At 33.6% G+C, this 14928-nt stretch overlaps 1 protein-coding gene across 1 annotated transcript in view; it reads left to right on the top strand.

The window, feature by feature from the left end:
• The window catches only part of CASD1 (CAS1 domain containing 1), a 53666-nt gene that overhangs the window by 27537 nt on the left and 11201 nt on the right, over window positions 1–14928 (top strand). The window contains exons 8-14 of the mRNA XM_018047419.1: window positions 703–917; window positions 2703–3125; window positions 4156–4245; window positions 8882–9001; window positions 10392–10548; window positions 11938–12017; window positions 14481–14582. Of these exons, the coding sequence (XP_017902908.1) occupies window positions 703–917; window positions 2703–3125; window positions 4156–4245; window positions 8882–9001; window positions 10392–10548; window positions 11938–12017; window positions 14481–14582 (1187 nt within the window). The remainder of the gene's footprint in view (window positions 1–702; window positions 918–2702; window positions 3126–4155; window positions 4246–8881; window positions 9002–10391; window positions 10549–11937; window positions 12018–14480; window positions 14583–14928) is intronic.

The following is a 14928-nucleotide window of genomic DNA, read 5'->3' as shown; positions in this document are numbered from 1 at the left end:
GTTTATTGAATGTCCATTATTTAATGCCCTGCACAATATGAAACACCTTGGGTATTTTAGCAATTTAAGTTGTTTGTTAGAAACTCTTATAATTATTTCCAAGTTTAATGTCAAACTGAGAGAAATAACAAGGATGGTAATAATCTCTTCCAAAATCACTATTTCATTTACAGACTCATTAACCTTTCTCTTACTAAAGTGAGAAAAAGTTAAATGATTATGCTAAGTGGTAAAAAGCTTTGATCGTTAGTAATATTACCTCCTAATTGTGGGAATAAAGTTTGCAAAAATAAGCAGCAACAGGAGGAAAAAAAAAAGATTGACTGCTATTCTTAATTAGGCAATCTTCCATAATCCAGTTTTGAATTCCCGTTACCTGATATAATCCAGCATCCAAAATTTTCAAACTCTTAAGACATGCTAGAACATAAAAATGTTTTCTAAGAGTTGTGTACTTAGGAGAGAAGAGGTATAAAAGTCTTTTAATTTGAAGAGAGGTATAGATTGATTCAAAATTTGACTATAAGCTAGGAAATCTATTACAAAATCTTGGTCAACTGTTTAAAAAAAATGAATTATTAGGTGCTTGGAATTCTCAACTTTAACAACAAAATATGAAATGCAATTAACTAACTTGCTTGATTATAATTTCTACCAGTAGGGACTTCTAAGTGTATTTTTAAAAATATGTTTCATGTGCAGATCCTGTTTATGAAGATCTGTTAAGTGAAAATAGGAAAATGATCACTAATGAGAAGATAGATGCCTACAATGAAGCTGCAGTCAGTATTTTGAATAGCAGCACCAGAAATTCTAAATCAAATGTTAAGGTGTTCAGTGTTTCCAAATTGATTGCTCAGGAAACCATCATGGAATCTTTGGATGGCTTACATCTTCCTGAATCAAGCAGAGAAACTGTAAGAATTCTTGTATCTGTCAGTAGGGACTGTAATATCTAACCAATAGCTATATATCACTATTCCAGGACTTTGGCCACCTCATGTGAAGAGTTGACTCATTGGAAAAGACTCTGATGCTGGGAGGGATTGGGGGCAGGAGGAAAAGGGGACGACAGAGGATGAGATGGCTGGATGGCATCACCGACTCGATGGATGTGGGTTTGGGTTAACTCTGGGAGTTGGTGATGGAAGGGAGGCCTGGCGTGCTGCAATTCATAGGGTCGCAAAGAGTCAGACAAGACTGAGCAACTGAACTGAATTGCAGTCAGTTATTTTCAGTTTTTCTGTCTAGACATAGATCTAGAAATAATTTGACTTTCCATCACCTCGCTGAATATGTAAGAGTTTTCATATACTCTAAGGAAGAAGGTTATGGGAGGAAGGAAATGCAGCTTCATTTAGTCAGTGCTAGATACTCTTAAAAAGCTTTTAAGTCCTCGTTACATTCATGTTTGAAAACTGCTGCTCCATGTTCTCTTTGCCTTAAACCTTAAAATAAAATTAAGCTTCCACGAAGAGCATATTTTAATATGGAGAACATTTTATTTATTATTTCCTTCTAATTCTGATACCCTAAGCATTAGTCATGATACAGAGTAGATACTGAACAACTCCAGATTGATGGGTGGAAAGGGGTTTTAGTGTAAATAGAAGAGAGAACTGGATAATTATAAATTTTCACACATAGTGCAACAGGTAAAGTAGTGGTCCTGAATCTTTTTGAGTATCACATAACCCTTGTATCTGATAAAAAGTAATTGCTCCATTCCTCTCCTGTAGAAAAGTGCATATTTGCGTACACACGCACACAACATTTCTCCATACTTTTTCAAGGGCTTTGTGGACTCCCTAGAACTGGTGATGAACCTTGGAATAGAGTTTGTAGACTAGTGTCTGCAAGAGTTCCAAGCTCAGAATCTTCTAAAGTCTTAAAGCTGAGAGAATGAGATTTTCTAAATGGCTGAATACTTTGAATGCTTTAGAGTTCTAAAGGTTTTTAGAACCATGAAGTTTTCATAAAACTAAATTTGACTGAACCTTCAGCTAGAACGGCTCCTGATAGCTTGCCTAGAATATTTTATTATGATAAAACTATGTTGAAGATTCCACTTCAAGTTAGAAACACTAAAACTATTGAATCCCAAGTGGTCCATAAACTTGTAAACCAAATGAAAGGCATATTATAAATATTGTTAGCTAAGAGTTAATCATTTTTGGTGGCAGTTACTCTACATTCTTTTTTCATATCTAAGGACTGGACGTGTACCTTAAGTATCTTGGTATCTTCTGTATTGAACATCTGTTAATTACAGTTCTTTGGTCCTTGACATCTGTTAGTGTTTTTGTAACCAAAAGTCACAGCCCATTAACAGTCATGAAATCTGTATTTTTATCTTTTTTTAAAGAATAGAATGGAAAAAACTCCGATGCATTCCAAGTAGTAAGGATGGGTATTGTTTCATATATATATGAAACATGTATGTATGTATATATATTCTGAGTCACATTATAAAATGAACTTTTCACTATGGATCATAACCCAAGAAGTTTGAAAAACCCTGAACTAGTTATTTACAGATTGAAGGACTATCATTATTTACATGATTGTTTGGGAAATGGTAGTAAAAAGTACAAAAGCATTTTGGTTTCAGTGCTAAAAAGTCAGTTGTATTCACAGGAGAAAACCTAATGGGAAATACATTACTGACAAGATAATAACCAAATCACTTGATTTGTTCACAGAGTGCAATGATTCTTATGAACGTGTATTGCAATAAGATTTTGAAGCCTGTAGATGGTTCCTGTTGTCAACCTCGGCCGCCTCTTACTCTCATACAGAAGCTAGCTGCTTGCTTTTTCACTTTATCTATTATTGGATATTTAATTTTTTATATAATTCATCGTAATGCTCATCGGAAGAATAAGCCTTGTACTGACTTGGAAAGTGGAGAAGAAAAGAAAAATATTATCAATCCCTCTGTGTCTCCATTAGAAGTATTTTTACAGTCTTTCTGCAAACTTGGCCTGATTATGGCTTATTTCTATATGTGTGACCGGGCAAATCTATTTATGAAGGAAAACAAATTTTATACACATTCAACTTTCTTTATTCCAATTATCTACATCTTGGTTTTGGGAGTATTTTACAATGAAAATACCAAGGAGGTAAGAATCATTTTCTTTTTAGTTCATGTTATCCTCCTCATCTCATTATAAAGTCTGGACTAAAGAATTAATACTATTTATCATGCCATCATATGCAAACATTTACACATACAGAAGAAGATGAAGGAATAGTGCAGTTGTATAGTGGACTCTTAACTGTTGCTTTTTTGGAACAGTTTGGAGAAAGTTCAGTTTCATAAAGATTGTTGAAAAGTTGGAAAATAATGACTGTGAAAAAGATATCGTGACTTGGTGTTATTTTGCCTGCCTGAGGATGGAAAAAGTAGAGATGCTCCTCACTTTCTGATGGTCCACACACATGAGATACTATTATCTTTTATAAGTTAAAAGCATATAATTAACACTAATAAACACTTTTTCTATTTACATATTTATACATTCAGGCATGCACACACAAATTAGAACTCACATAATAACGTGGGCACTGTTAAAAAGTGTTCTGAGTGCCTATTCTAGCTTTGCTGTAATTGCTCAGAATATAAATGTAGCTCCTTTATAAGTCATGATTATTTGAATTAATAAATTCTTTTATAAGAAATAACTTTCATATGAGGGTGATTAATCAGTTCTTCATCCCCAGTGGGAATATTCTAGAGAAAATAAAGTATGATAATGGAGCTTTTTTCTTCACAGTACAGTGTAAGAGAACTATGAGATTTTTTTCTAACTGAAATTCTAAGATTTTCTTAAAGAAAATTATAAAATGCCATTTTTTGGATTTATAAAGATATCTGTCACAGTTTAAAAAATAATATAAAACCATATGTATCAACTTAAATATTTAAAATCTCTTTTATATTCATTTTTAAATTCATATTATATTTAAATAGTTCATTATCTCTTTTATCAAGAAATTAAATGACAGTCTTAAACTATTTTTCCCCCAAGGTTCTTTTGAAAGAAGGATTAATTTATATCCTATAAGAAAAATTTTAACATGCTTAATATATTCTGTCTAAATAATAGTGTCTTGATGAGTTTTAAAACAAATATTGATTATTTTGCACAGACTAAAGTATTAAATAGAGAACAAACAGATGAATGGAAAGGCTGGATGCAACTTGTGATTTTGATTTATCATATCTCTGGAGCAAGTACAGTAAGTATTTCAAATTTAAGTTCAGAAAATATAGGAAATAATGTCACTTTAATGTTTCCTTCAGGACACCAACTCTTTGTGTTTTGTTTTCTCTACCATTTAGAGACCCATCTTATTTCCCTCCCAATCTTTCTGTCTTCCCATTTCTCTCCTACCACCTGATCTAAGAAGGATTACACTTAAAAGCAAAGTATTGTAAAGTAAAATAAGTAAAAATAAAAATTAAAAAAAATAAAAATCTAAAAAAAAAAAAAAAAAAGATAAGGCAGTAATTTGTTTGTATTTACTTGACATTAATTTTGATATAGTAGGAACAATCATCCAAGGGTATTGTTTCATGTCATCCTGTTAGAAAACTAATTTATTAGGAGACTTTCTAGATGATAACTTAGTTGCAAAGGATTTAGAATAGGCAAGTTACTATTAAAAGAAATCGATTAGATGATTATATTTTATATTCTACACTTCATTGTTTCTCAGCAAGTTTGACCAACCATTTTTATACTTCTAAAGTCTAAAAATGTAGAACTCTCTTGCCTCAGTAGTCAGAATCCTCAGATACTGATGATCTGCTGTTTTGACCATGTATTATGTTCCATACCTCCTAAAGTCTTAACTGCTTAAGAGATGGAGGACCCTTCCTTAGCTCACCTGGTGCCCTCTGTACCTGGCCAAAATAATTTTTCCCTCAACAGTAGGTGTCTTTTTAAGTCTTTTAGACTTAGGATTTTCATTAACTGGGGACACCAGATTTGGTAGGGGGAGGAAAAAATGTATTCAGAATTGTAATATTAGAGCTACAGTTAAAACAAGCTTTTAAGAGTGAACCTAGGTATCTAATAACCACTTATCATACTTTTTAAGTGACGGTACAAATTGATTTCTATAAAATTTGTTTTTATAGAAATAAAATTTTGTTTGATTTCTATAAAATATGTTTTAAAAATTTAACAGATTCTTTCATAATTTGGGAACTGTTGAACATGAACTGGTTTATTTGCTTATATAAAGCACATGTCTATAAACAGTAATTTAACATAGAATCTATATTATGTTGAGATAACAGGGGAGATTTGCCAGAAAGGAGTGTTTTGAAATTTATAGCAGCAGTTAAGATAAATAATACTGGGGTTCATCAGATATCTCTTAACAATTAGAAAGTACTCATGTTACTCTTCATTAAGTCTCTTTATTTTCGAAAATTGCCGGTAATTTTATGAATGACTTGCTTAAATGCTAAAGGCAGAGGGAGAAGCACACCTTTTAAACTGGGGCTGTGCAGCTGTGATCTGCGTATTTGTGACAGCAGTGACGCTCCTGTGGCGCTGCAGCTGGAGGGGCCCTAGGAAGTTCAAGCAGCTGTGGGAGAGCAGGCAGCAAGAGAGATCCAGAGCAAGAAGATACGAAGGGCTTGTTTACAAGCCTGGTTCAGAAGTTGTGATGAATTTAGCAAGTTCTCTAAAAAGCAAGCAAACACGAATATCCAATCGTAGAAATAGCTCTGACACGTGAAGAAAGATTAGATTAATTTGGGGTGGGGGTGGGGAAAGATTTGAGAGGATGTGGAAAGGGTTTTAAGAAAATGCCACTTAAAGACATAATTAATTGCTGACATATTAAAGAGTAGTAGTACTGTTTAAAAAAGAAAAAACGAAAAAAACCCAAATCAGGAAGTATTGATGGCAGATTCAGTTTTTCAATTCAGTGATTCCAGAAAGCATTTGGATCATAAAGGGATGAAAGCAGTTTGGCATTCTATTATAATCATTTGCTAAGTTAACATTCTAATACTAATTCTGATGAAGTTGGATACTAAATACATTTTTAATATTAACATTTTGTTGTAGTATTTGACTCCTGAAAGACAAAAAAGGTAAACAATTCAGATTAAAGGAGGCTAAAGAGGAATAAAAACTAAATGCAGTGTATGATTCTTAAGGTTCCTAAATTTTTAAAAAAAATTAATAATAAAGGATATTGCTGGGACACTCAAATTTGTATATGGATTGTACGTGGATGCTGTTATATTCATATTAAATTTCTTGGGTGTTATAATGGTAATACAGTCATGTAAGAAACTGTTCTTTCTTCAGTGATCCTGACAGTTGCTGAAGTTTCTAGGGATGGTGTCATGTGGCAGCAACACGCTTTTTAAGTAGTTCAGCATAGTGAACAGGCGTGTGTTGCACTGTTCTTGCAACTCTTCTGTTGGCTTTATCTTTAAAAAGTCAAAAGTATCGTACAGCATTGGCAATGATGCAGCATTGGCAGAGACTGGGCAAATTGTGATAGTGTTTAATTCCATTTAAATGGTTGCGTTTCCTGTTTAAATATAACTTAAGTCTCAACATTGTAGGCCCAGACCCATCCTTGAAGGGGCTCAAAAGCATGTTTCATGGAGAGTGGTTTACGTAATTGGGAATGAGTAGCCTCAGTTTGACCTCTGTTTATAAATGCTTACAGAGCAATCAGATGTAAAAGTGATAAAGGGCATGGCTCTAGAGCTAAGCTGTCCATTTTGGTGGCCACAGGTGGCCATTGAGCACTTGAAGTGCAGTCAGAATTGAGATGTTCTGAAATGTGAAATATGTATAAGATTAAGTATGATTCATTTTGATAAATGTATACAAAGTTCACAAACCTAGTATGTAAAAATATGAAATGTCTCTATATGTTGGGATGATATAATATTTGGGGTATATTGAGTTAAATAAAATTTGTTTATTAAAATTAATTTCACTTATTTCTTTTAACTGTTTAAATATCTGGCAGCCACATGAAAAATTTGCCACCTGGCTCACATTTTACTTCATTGCACAGCACTGTCCTAGAGAGCTTAAATTGGTAGCTTTTACACAGGTTGATTTCAGTTGTTCATGACAAGGAACTTTATAGCAATTAATGACCATCTGAAAATGGAATGGATTGCCTTAAGAATTTGTATGTTTTCCACTATTAAAAGGTGCTCAAATACTTGAAGGAAATATTTTAAAGTGCAATCAAGAATAAAGTAAAGATACAGGTTTGGATTAGAACAGTTTTAAGTCTCTTTCAATCCTGTGTTCCCACCTTCATCCCCATGATTCTAATATGTTATACTTGCACTGAAATTTCCCGATCTAATGATAAGACATTTAGAAAGAACTAATGATGAAGAGCAATAAATAAAAAATCTGATATGTAGATATTTGTGCTAAAAGACCTCAAAGGAAGAAGAAATGACTTTCATCTGAGAGTAAAAGATTGGAAAATGTCACCAGGGCTCTTGAGAAGAATAGGATATGTATAAATAACATGTGGTTAGGAGAACATTCCAGGGTAGAATGAGCAGGTAAACAAAGGAGCGGCAACAGGAAAACACAAGAAGGGCCAGTTTAGGAGACAGAGAATCTAACAGTTTGGCTGAAGTGGAGGCTATATTGAAGAACTTATACTTTATTATAATCGGGGGTTTCCTTCCAGAAAAAAGTTATCCCTCAGAAAAGGTAAAAGAAATGTTCAAGGATGCATTCAAGGATACATACAAAAGATGCATATGTTCAAGGCCTTATTAAATCTGTTTAAGGCATCTGCTCAGTTATTTTATCCTGCAAGGTATCACTTGGGGAAGAAACACTTGGCTAAAGTGGCCATAACCAGTGTTAATGCTGGATAATTACAGAAATGATCAGATGAGTCAATCAAATAGAAGCAAAAAAAAAAAAATGTTTACATAGATTTAGTAATTATTCATAAAAGAATAGCCTTTCATTACGAATGTTGGATGTCACTGAACAAGCCTTTTAAAGGTCATTTTAAAAGGCAGCACACTACCTGTATTGCGAAATAGCGAATAGACAACTAAGGGACTGATATGTTGTGGAGAGGCGCAGTGACAGTGGTTTAAGGCCGAGAGAACTTGGACTGTGAGTGAGGTGATCTTCCCAGTGACTCCCGTGAAATATAGGTGAGAAGTCTATTTCATTCAGCTTAGACAGAAGTGAGGACGTGATGCTTTGAAAAATCACGGTGAAGGTGAGACATCAAAGGAGGGAGAAATAGAATTGTTTTATAAAAGATTAGGAGGGAAATAATGTTTGTGAATTATGTTTGCATATATTTTTAAATGTGTAATTTTTGCTAAATAGTAAGTAATCGTGACAATTTTATTTGTAAGTCTAAATTCCATATGTTTAAGGGGGTCAAAAATGTAGGATTTTGTTTGGTTTTTTAATCTTCTTATTGAGAAATTGAATTCCAGAGCAACCTCATGTTCAGCATATATGATGATTAATAATTATGGATATCATATATTTAATTCAAATTGAATGAAGTGTGTAAAGCGCTTCGCATTTATTGTCATTCATTTCTCACAAAACCCTTTGAGAAAGGAGAAGATACTTGCATTTTGCAGTTTAGAAAACTCTAGAGTCACATAACTGTTAGAACCAGAATTTGAATCTAGGTCTATCAGATTCCAGAGTCTACTTTTTTTTTTAACCTCTGCTATGATGCCTAATTTTTGAGAATAAATCTATTCATTGTGCTAACACCGAATGATAATAATGCTCCATTATCTTGGTTAAATGTACTGGTTGTGATTATTTAGGTATAGTTAACGTCGACATGTATTTGACCTGTTTATTTTTCTCCACAGTTTTTGCCTGTGTACATGCACATTCGGGTTCTGGTTGCTGCGTATCTATTTCAGACAGGGTATGGGCATTTCTCATACTTTTGGGTCAAAGGAGACTTTGGAATCCATAGAGTATGTCAGGTAGGAATGCATTGTTATTCTTTTTCTTTCATTTCAACGTGCTTTTGTGCCTGACTGTTGAGAAGATATAAATATGGCCATGAATAATTTGAAGTAATTTGAATTTGTGAAATAGCACTTTAAAGTTGTATTATTTCCATGTTCTATGGTTAATAATTCAAAATAAGTAATTTATTACTGAGGGATGGAAAAACAGAATTTAGATGAATGTATAATAGATGCACACCAGGGAAAACATTGCTGAATCACTTTCAGTTCAGTTCAGTCGCTCAGTCGTGTCCGACTCTTTGTGACCCCATGAATCACAGCACGCCAGGCCTCCCTGTTTAGTTTGTAGAAATGTACAGTTACCTGGGATTGTTATAATATGCTGTGTTTTCTCTCTCTAAGAAGAAGATTAAGATTTATTAAGTTTCTACATTGTGCTAGGCAGTTTGTAAATGTTATTCTATTTACCCTTCATTACAACCCTGAGTTATGATCTTTATGTTTACAGACAAGGACACTGAGCTTCAGAGAGGTTAAATAATTTGCCTAAGCTTCCCTGATAGCTCAGTTGCTAAAGAATCCGCCTTCAATGCAGGAGACCCTGGTTCAGCTCCTGGGTCAGGAAGATCCGCCGGAGAAGGGATAGGCGACCCACTCCAGTATTCTTGGCCTCCCTTGTGGCTCAGCTGGTAAAGAATCTTCCTGCAATGTGGGATACTTGGGTTCGATTCCTGGACTCAGAAGATCCCCTGGAGAAGGAATGACTACCCACTCCAGTATTCTAGCCTGGAGAATTCCATGGACTGTACAGTCCCTAGTGTCCCAAAGAGTCAGACATGACTGAGCGACTTTCACTTAAAAAGGTCACATAGTAAGTGATAAAGCTCTAATATTAATCTGCTCAAATTCTGTGTTCTTTGACATCACACCATCTGAAATGACTGTTACGGAAGTCCCGAAGATACTTTTGTTTTTCAAAGACCCTTTTTAATTTGAGTAATATTATTTTGTATCTGTTAAAACTTTCAACTTAATACCAAATGGGATACATCAACATCAAATGGAGATCAAATGGACATTCTTTCATTGAGATAACCTAATCTTTGTTTATAAACTGTAGCTCTAGGAAGGAGGTTTATGATTCTTTTCCTGCATTTAACAAGATGACACTTGTAGCCAGAGGATAGCTCAGGTTGGTGCTTTGCTGGGATCCAGTTAATAAAATGATGCATAAATGTTTTATGTTCAACTCTTTACAATGATTTTAGAACAAATATGATTTTTAAAGGATTAGTAAATAGTACTTGTACAGTTATGATTTTAGTCTTAAACATTTATACTCTGTCAGAGAGAATCTGTCTACTTTTCAAAGTGAAAACCATTTTCTTCTCCTTTTTAATAGGTCTTATTTCGTCTCAATTTCCTGGTAGTGGTGTTATGCATAGTAATGGATCGGCCTTATCAATTCTATTACTTTGTCCCCTTGGTCACTGTATGGTTCATGGTCATATATGTTACTTTAGCACTATGGCCACAAATAATCCAAAAAAAAGCAAACGGTAAATATATTTTCTTACTAATGTTAATAAATATATTCTTCCAGTGCAAGTTTCTTTTTAGTTGCTAACGGCTGTTATTTTTATTGAGATGTATTGACAGTTTAAATTTATATGTAGCATTGATATTTTGAAAATTTGCTCTTAAATTATGTTTCTAGAAAGTTACGTGGTTCAAGTAGTATTAACAGTGAGGAATAATAGTTTGCATTTATATTATGTTTTCTCCTTTTAAACTTTCAAAGCCATTTTACATATCAGCTAGTACAGCCGTTTTCAAACTCTCTTGTATGGAGCCAGAATGGAGCGCACCAGAGGGCCACACATCCTGCTTCAGTCTTGGCATCTCTGGTTTACTTGATCCTGTGTCTGTGTGTGTGTGTGTGTGTGCGCGCATGTGTGTGTGTGTGTGTAGATTTTGAGTAGACATTCATTTGCAAAAAGGCTTTTTGTGTCAGACAAGCTTAAAAATCACTAGTATAGCTTATCTTCTAAACAACCCTTTAAGCAGTTATTATCAACCTGTTTTATGTTTAAGGAAACGTAAGTGCCCACAAGGTGTCATCTTCAAATTTTACATAGATAGGTCTGATGAATGTTCAAAGTAAGGTCACAGTCATTGATCCTAATGCTTTTCTCCATCAAGATCATGTCATTAAAATTAAACCTTGTTTGTTTTTTTGAAACAGAATTTTTTTTATCTTTAATAGTGTCTTTTAGGTCTTTCAGTCAAATATTATATATCAAAAAAATATTTTCTGTCAACTTCTATTAATAATACAAAATAATTTTTCAGGAAAGAGTTAAGCTCCAGCCTTCAATGAAGTCCATTTGTGTCTTGGAGAGTCTCTGTAGTTTAATTCCTCAACACAAACCCTGCATATTTATAAAATGATAATCAATATATATAAACTGTGAACACATAACTTAAAATATGCATACATTAAAATGCATCTTATAGATTAAACTAATCCACTGGGAAGTTCTTAAGCTCCCTTCTTAAAACTGTAATGTTTCAGCAGTATTACCAAGGTTATTAAACATGAGTGTTTGTTAGAATTACATTGAACCTGTTCCAAGTTTTGTTGTAACTTCCAATAATGAACAGTATAATTGAATCTGGGATGTATTTTCAAATGCATTTATAGTGGCTAAATATCAAGTATATGGGGTATCAGATCAATGTTGTAGCCTCGTTCCTAGTAAGGACGCTCCACCTTTTCTTCCTTTGTGTCCCACTTGTAATTTTAGATATATTTTGTGTATCCTGTAGGCAGCCTTAAATTATTATGAAGAACTATGCAGGGTATTAATATGTTAAATAGAGAGTATTTAACATGTTTTCTAATGTAAGTTTACATTTCTTAGTAAATTAAATATTTTCTCTCTTAGGAAATTGTTTGTGGCATTTTGGCTTACTGTTGAAACTAGCCTTCTTGCTGTTATGTATATGTTTTTTGGCATATTCTCAGGTTTGTATTGTCCTTTTTGGTTTATATTTTGTTGTATTTTATTCTAAAGTTCAAATGTGTTAAAGTATGAGAGAAGAATCAGAGCTTTTCTTAAGCTTCACTTTTTAATGACAGTAATAAAAGTGTCACTCTGGAGTTGACTACTCAGTGTCGTTCTTTTGAGACCTATCTACTTTTGTTACCTCTGTTTTTGTTGGAAGAGCAATTTAAAGCTCTTCCTCTGGCAGTTGTTCGCAATCCATTTTACTTGACTTTGATCAATCAAACTTTTATTGAACGCCTCTCATAAGACACTGCTCAAAGTGAAGATCAAAATTCTCTTGACAGAATCTTCAGCTTGGTCTGTGCATTATTCATGGCGTCCAAGTGCTACTTGACTTTTCCCATAACTTCATAGAGCAGAATTTTGGCTGTTGATAAAGCCAACTCAGGGGCAGAGTGGCTTGCTTGTATGTAGTATATCTCTAACCTTTTATCACCCTATTTTGATGGTTGAGATTTTCTTAACTCTTTTCGCAAGATGGCAAACTGCTACCTGCTGGTCTGTCCATCAGACAGACTTATTATTTGGGCAGCATGATATTTATAACAATAATTTAATTGCATTTAGTTGTGATATATTCTGTAGTTTACTGCCATCTCCAACACTGTCTTGTATTCAACTCTACCAGATGAAAATGCCATATGAGCATTGTGTGTATGTGTGTGTGTGTGTGTGTGTAAACTCCTATAGAGGGCTTTTCTTTTTTTTTTTTTTCTATAGGCTTTCCTGTTTATTTTCATTCTTAGAAATAAAGTATCTTATATCTGCCTGACTTTTAAGGTTTTTTTGCAGGAAATATGTAAAGTAATAAGGAAACAATAGTCAAATATAAACAAAATAGCCAGTTAAGTGTCATACAGCTGCCGCTGCTGCTAAGTCGCTTCAGTCGTGTCCGACTCTGTGCGACCCCATAGATGGCAGCCCACCAGGCTCCCCCATCCCTGGGATTCTCCAGGCAAGAACAGTGGAGTGGGTTGCCATTTCCTTCTCTAATGCATAAAAGTGAAAAGTGAAAGTGAAGTGGCTCAGTCGTGTCTGACTCTTCGCGACCCCATGGACTGCAGCCCACCAGGCTTCTCTGTCCATGGGATTTTCTAGGCAAGAGTATTGGAGTGGGTTGCCATTGCCACTTGACAATTATTCATTAAAATTCCCAAGACTCCCTGGTTCATCTGAAGGAGGGAAAGGAAGACAGACCAAGAGTCCATAAAAAGAATTAAGATTTACCTTTGAAACAGTATTGACTACTGGATAAGAAAAAAAAGGAAATTGCCTAGTACAGCCCAGTGTGTTGTGCAAATGGGTGCTCATTAAATACTTGCTTATTGATTACATATAAATTTTGATGAGAAATAAACTTGATACATGATCTGTGGAATCCTGTATGTCTAATACATATTGGTGAAATAGAGAAATGTGATATAATAGGTATACACTTTATACTGCAGGTCTTGGTAATAATCATCCTGAGACATAGACCTTGATAGAACCTATTTTTATAAGTGACTAGCATTTTAAATTCTGTGACTAAATGGAGACTATTGCAATTTATTAAAATAATAAAGTTCTTCTGACCTAAAGATTTGGTATTACATAAAACATAATACTATTTTCATGTTTTACTTTGATTTTTTTATTAGCCTTTAAAAAACTGAAGTTACACAATTTTTTTTTTTTTAATGCCGTGGCATCATGTGTAATAATGGAGTTTCCATAATAGAGTTTGTTGTCATTCTTTAGTCTGGAAATTGAGTGTTTTGTTCTCTTTTTTGAAAGACTTCATTAATGTACAGAAATGTACCCAAGACTTCTGCCCCTTCATTCCCAGATTTTCCAGACTGTCAGATCAATAAGAAGGTACATTCACTAATGACCAGAGTAAAGTTGTAAGCTTTGTTTCAAAGTCTAATAATGGCATTTGGGTATTAAGGTGACTAATTCAGAGGATTCTTTTTAATTCATATGGTTCATTATAGATTGATTATTAAGGACATTACATAAAGAAAAACTATAACTTTAACCATCATCCTTTAGGTTATTGATACCATAGTGGCTGAAGTAATTTGTAGTTTTGTGTTTTGATCATTAAATAGTATCTCTTTTGTACACTAGATTAAATGGAATAACTTTCCAATTACCAACTTGGGGTTTGTTTTGTTTTGTTTTTTGATTTTACAGTCTCAATAGCCTTTCATGTGCTATGAAAGTAAGTTAACAAAAATGTTTTGTTATCTTTACTACCCATTAGTAAAATAAGTTTCTTTTCAAATGAAATGACATTTTGATATGAAATAAATAGAATTTTAAAATTATGAATGACCTTAATAAAATCTTAACTTTAGAAAATTACAGTTTATAATAGAATTCCAAAAGCCAGTATTGACTTATACCATCTTAATTTTCTGAATTCTTCTTCTCAGGGTGCATTTGAGAAGATCTTTTCTCTTTGGCCATTGTCCAAGTGTTTTGAACTGAAAGGCAATGTATATGAATGGTGGTTCAGATGGAGGTTAGACCGTTATGTATGTATTTACCTTGTGCTCTTTTCCCATTTCAAATTATACTTTTAAAATTTACTTGGAAAAATGTAATCTGTTTTTATTTAGTTTTGAAATAAGGAAACATGTTGATTTGGTAAATCAAAGCAATCCAGCCCACCCTTTGGTTTTCTTTTATTTTTTTGCAGTGAGCAAAATACTCTTTTATTTTTACACAGGTTATCTTAACATTTATTGTTATTGTTTTGATTCATCTGGTCTTTTAAAGATTATTATTTTTTGATTGAAATATACTTGATTTACAGTGTGTCAGTTTTTAAATGAAAATTCTTAAATGTTGGGAAAGGTTTAAAGTCAGGAGTATCATAGC

The sequence above is a fragment of the Capra hircus genome, chromosome 4 (genome assembly GCF_001704415.2).
Source record: "Capra hircus breed San Clemente chromosome 4, ASM170441v1, whole genome shotgun sequence".
NCBI classification, from domain to species: domain Eukaryota; kingdom Metazoa; phylum Chordata; class Mammalia; order Artiodactyla; family Bovidae; genus Capra; species Capra hircus.
Note: the sequence above shows the minus strand (reverse complement) of the source record. Positions and strands in the feature narration are given on the sequence as shown.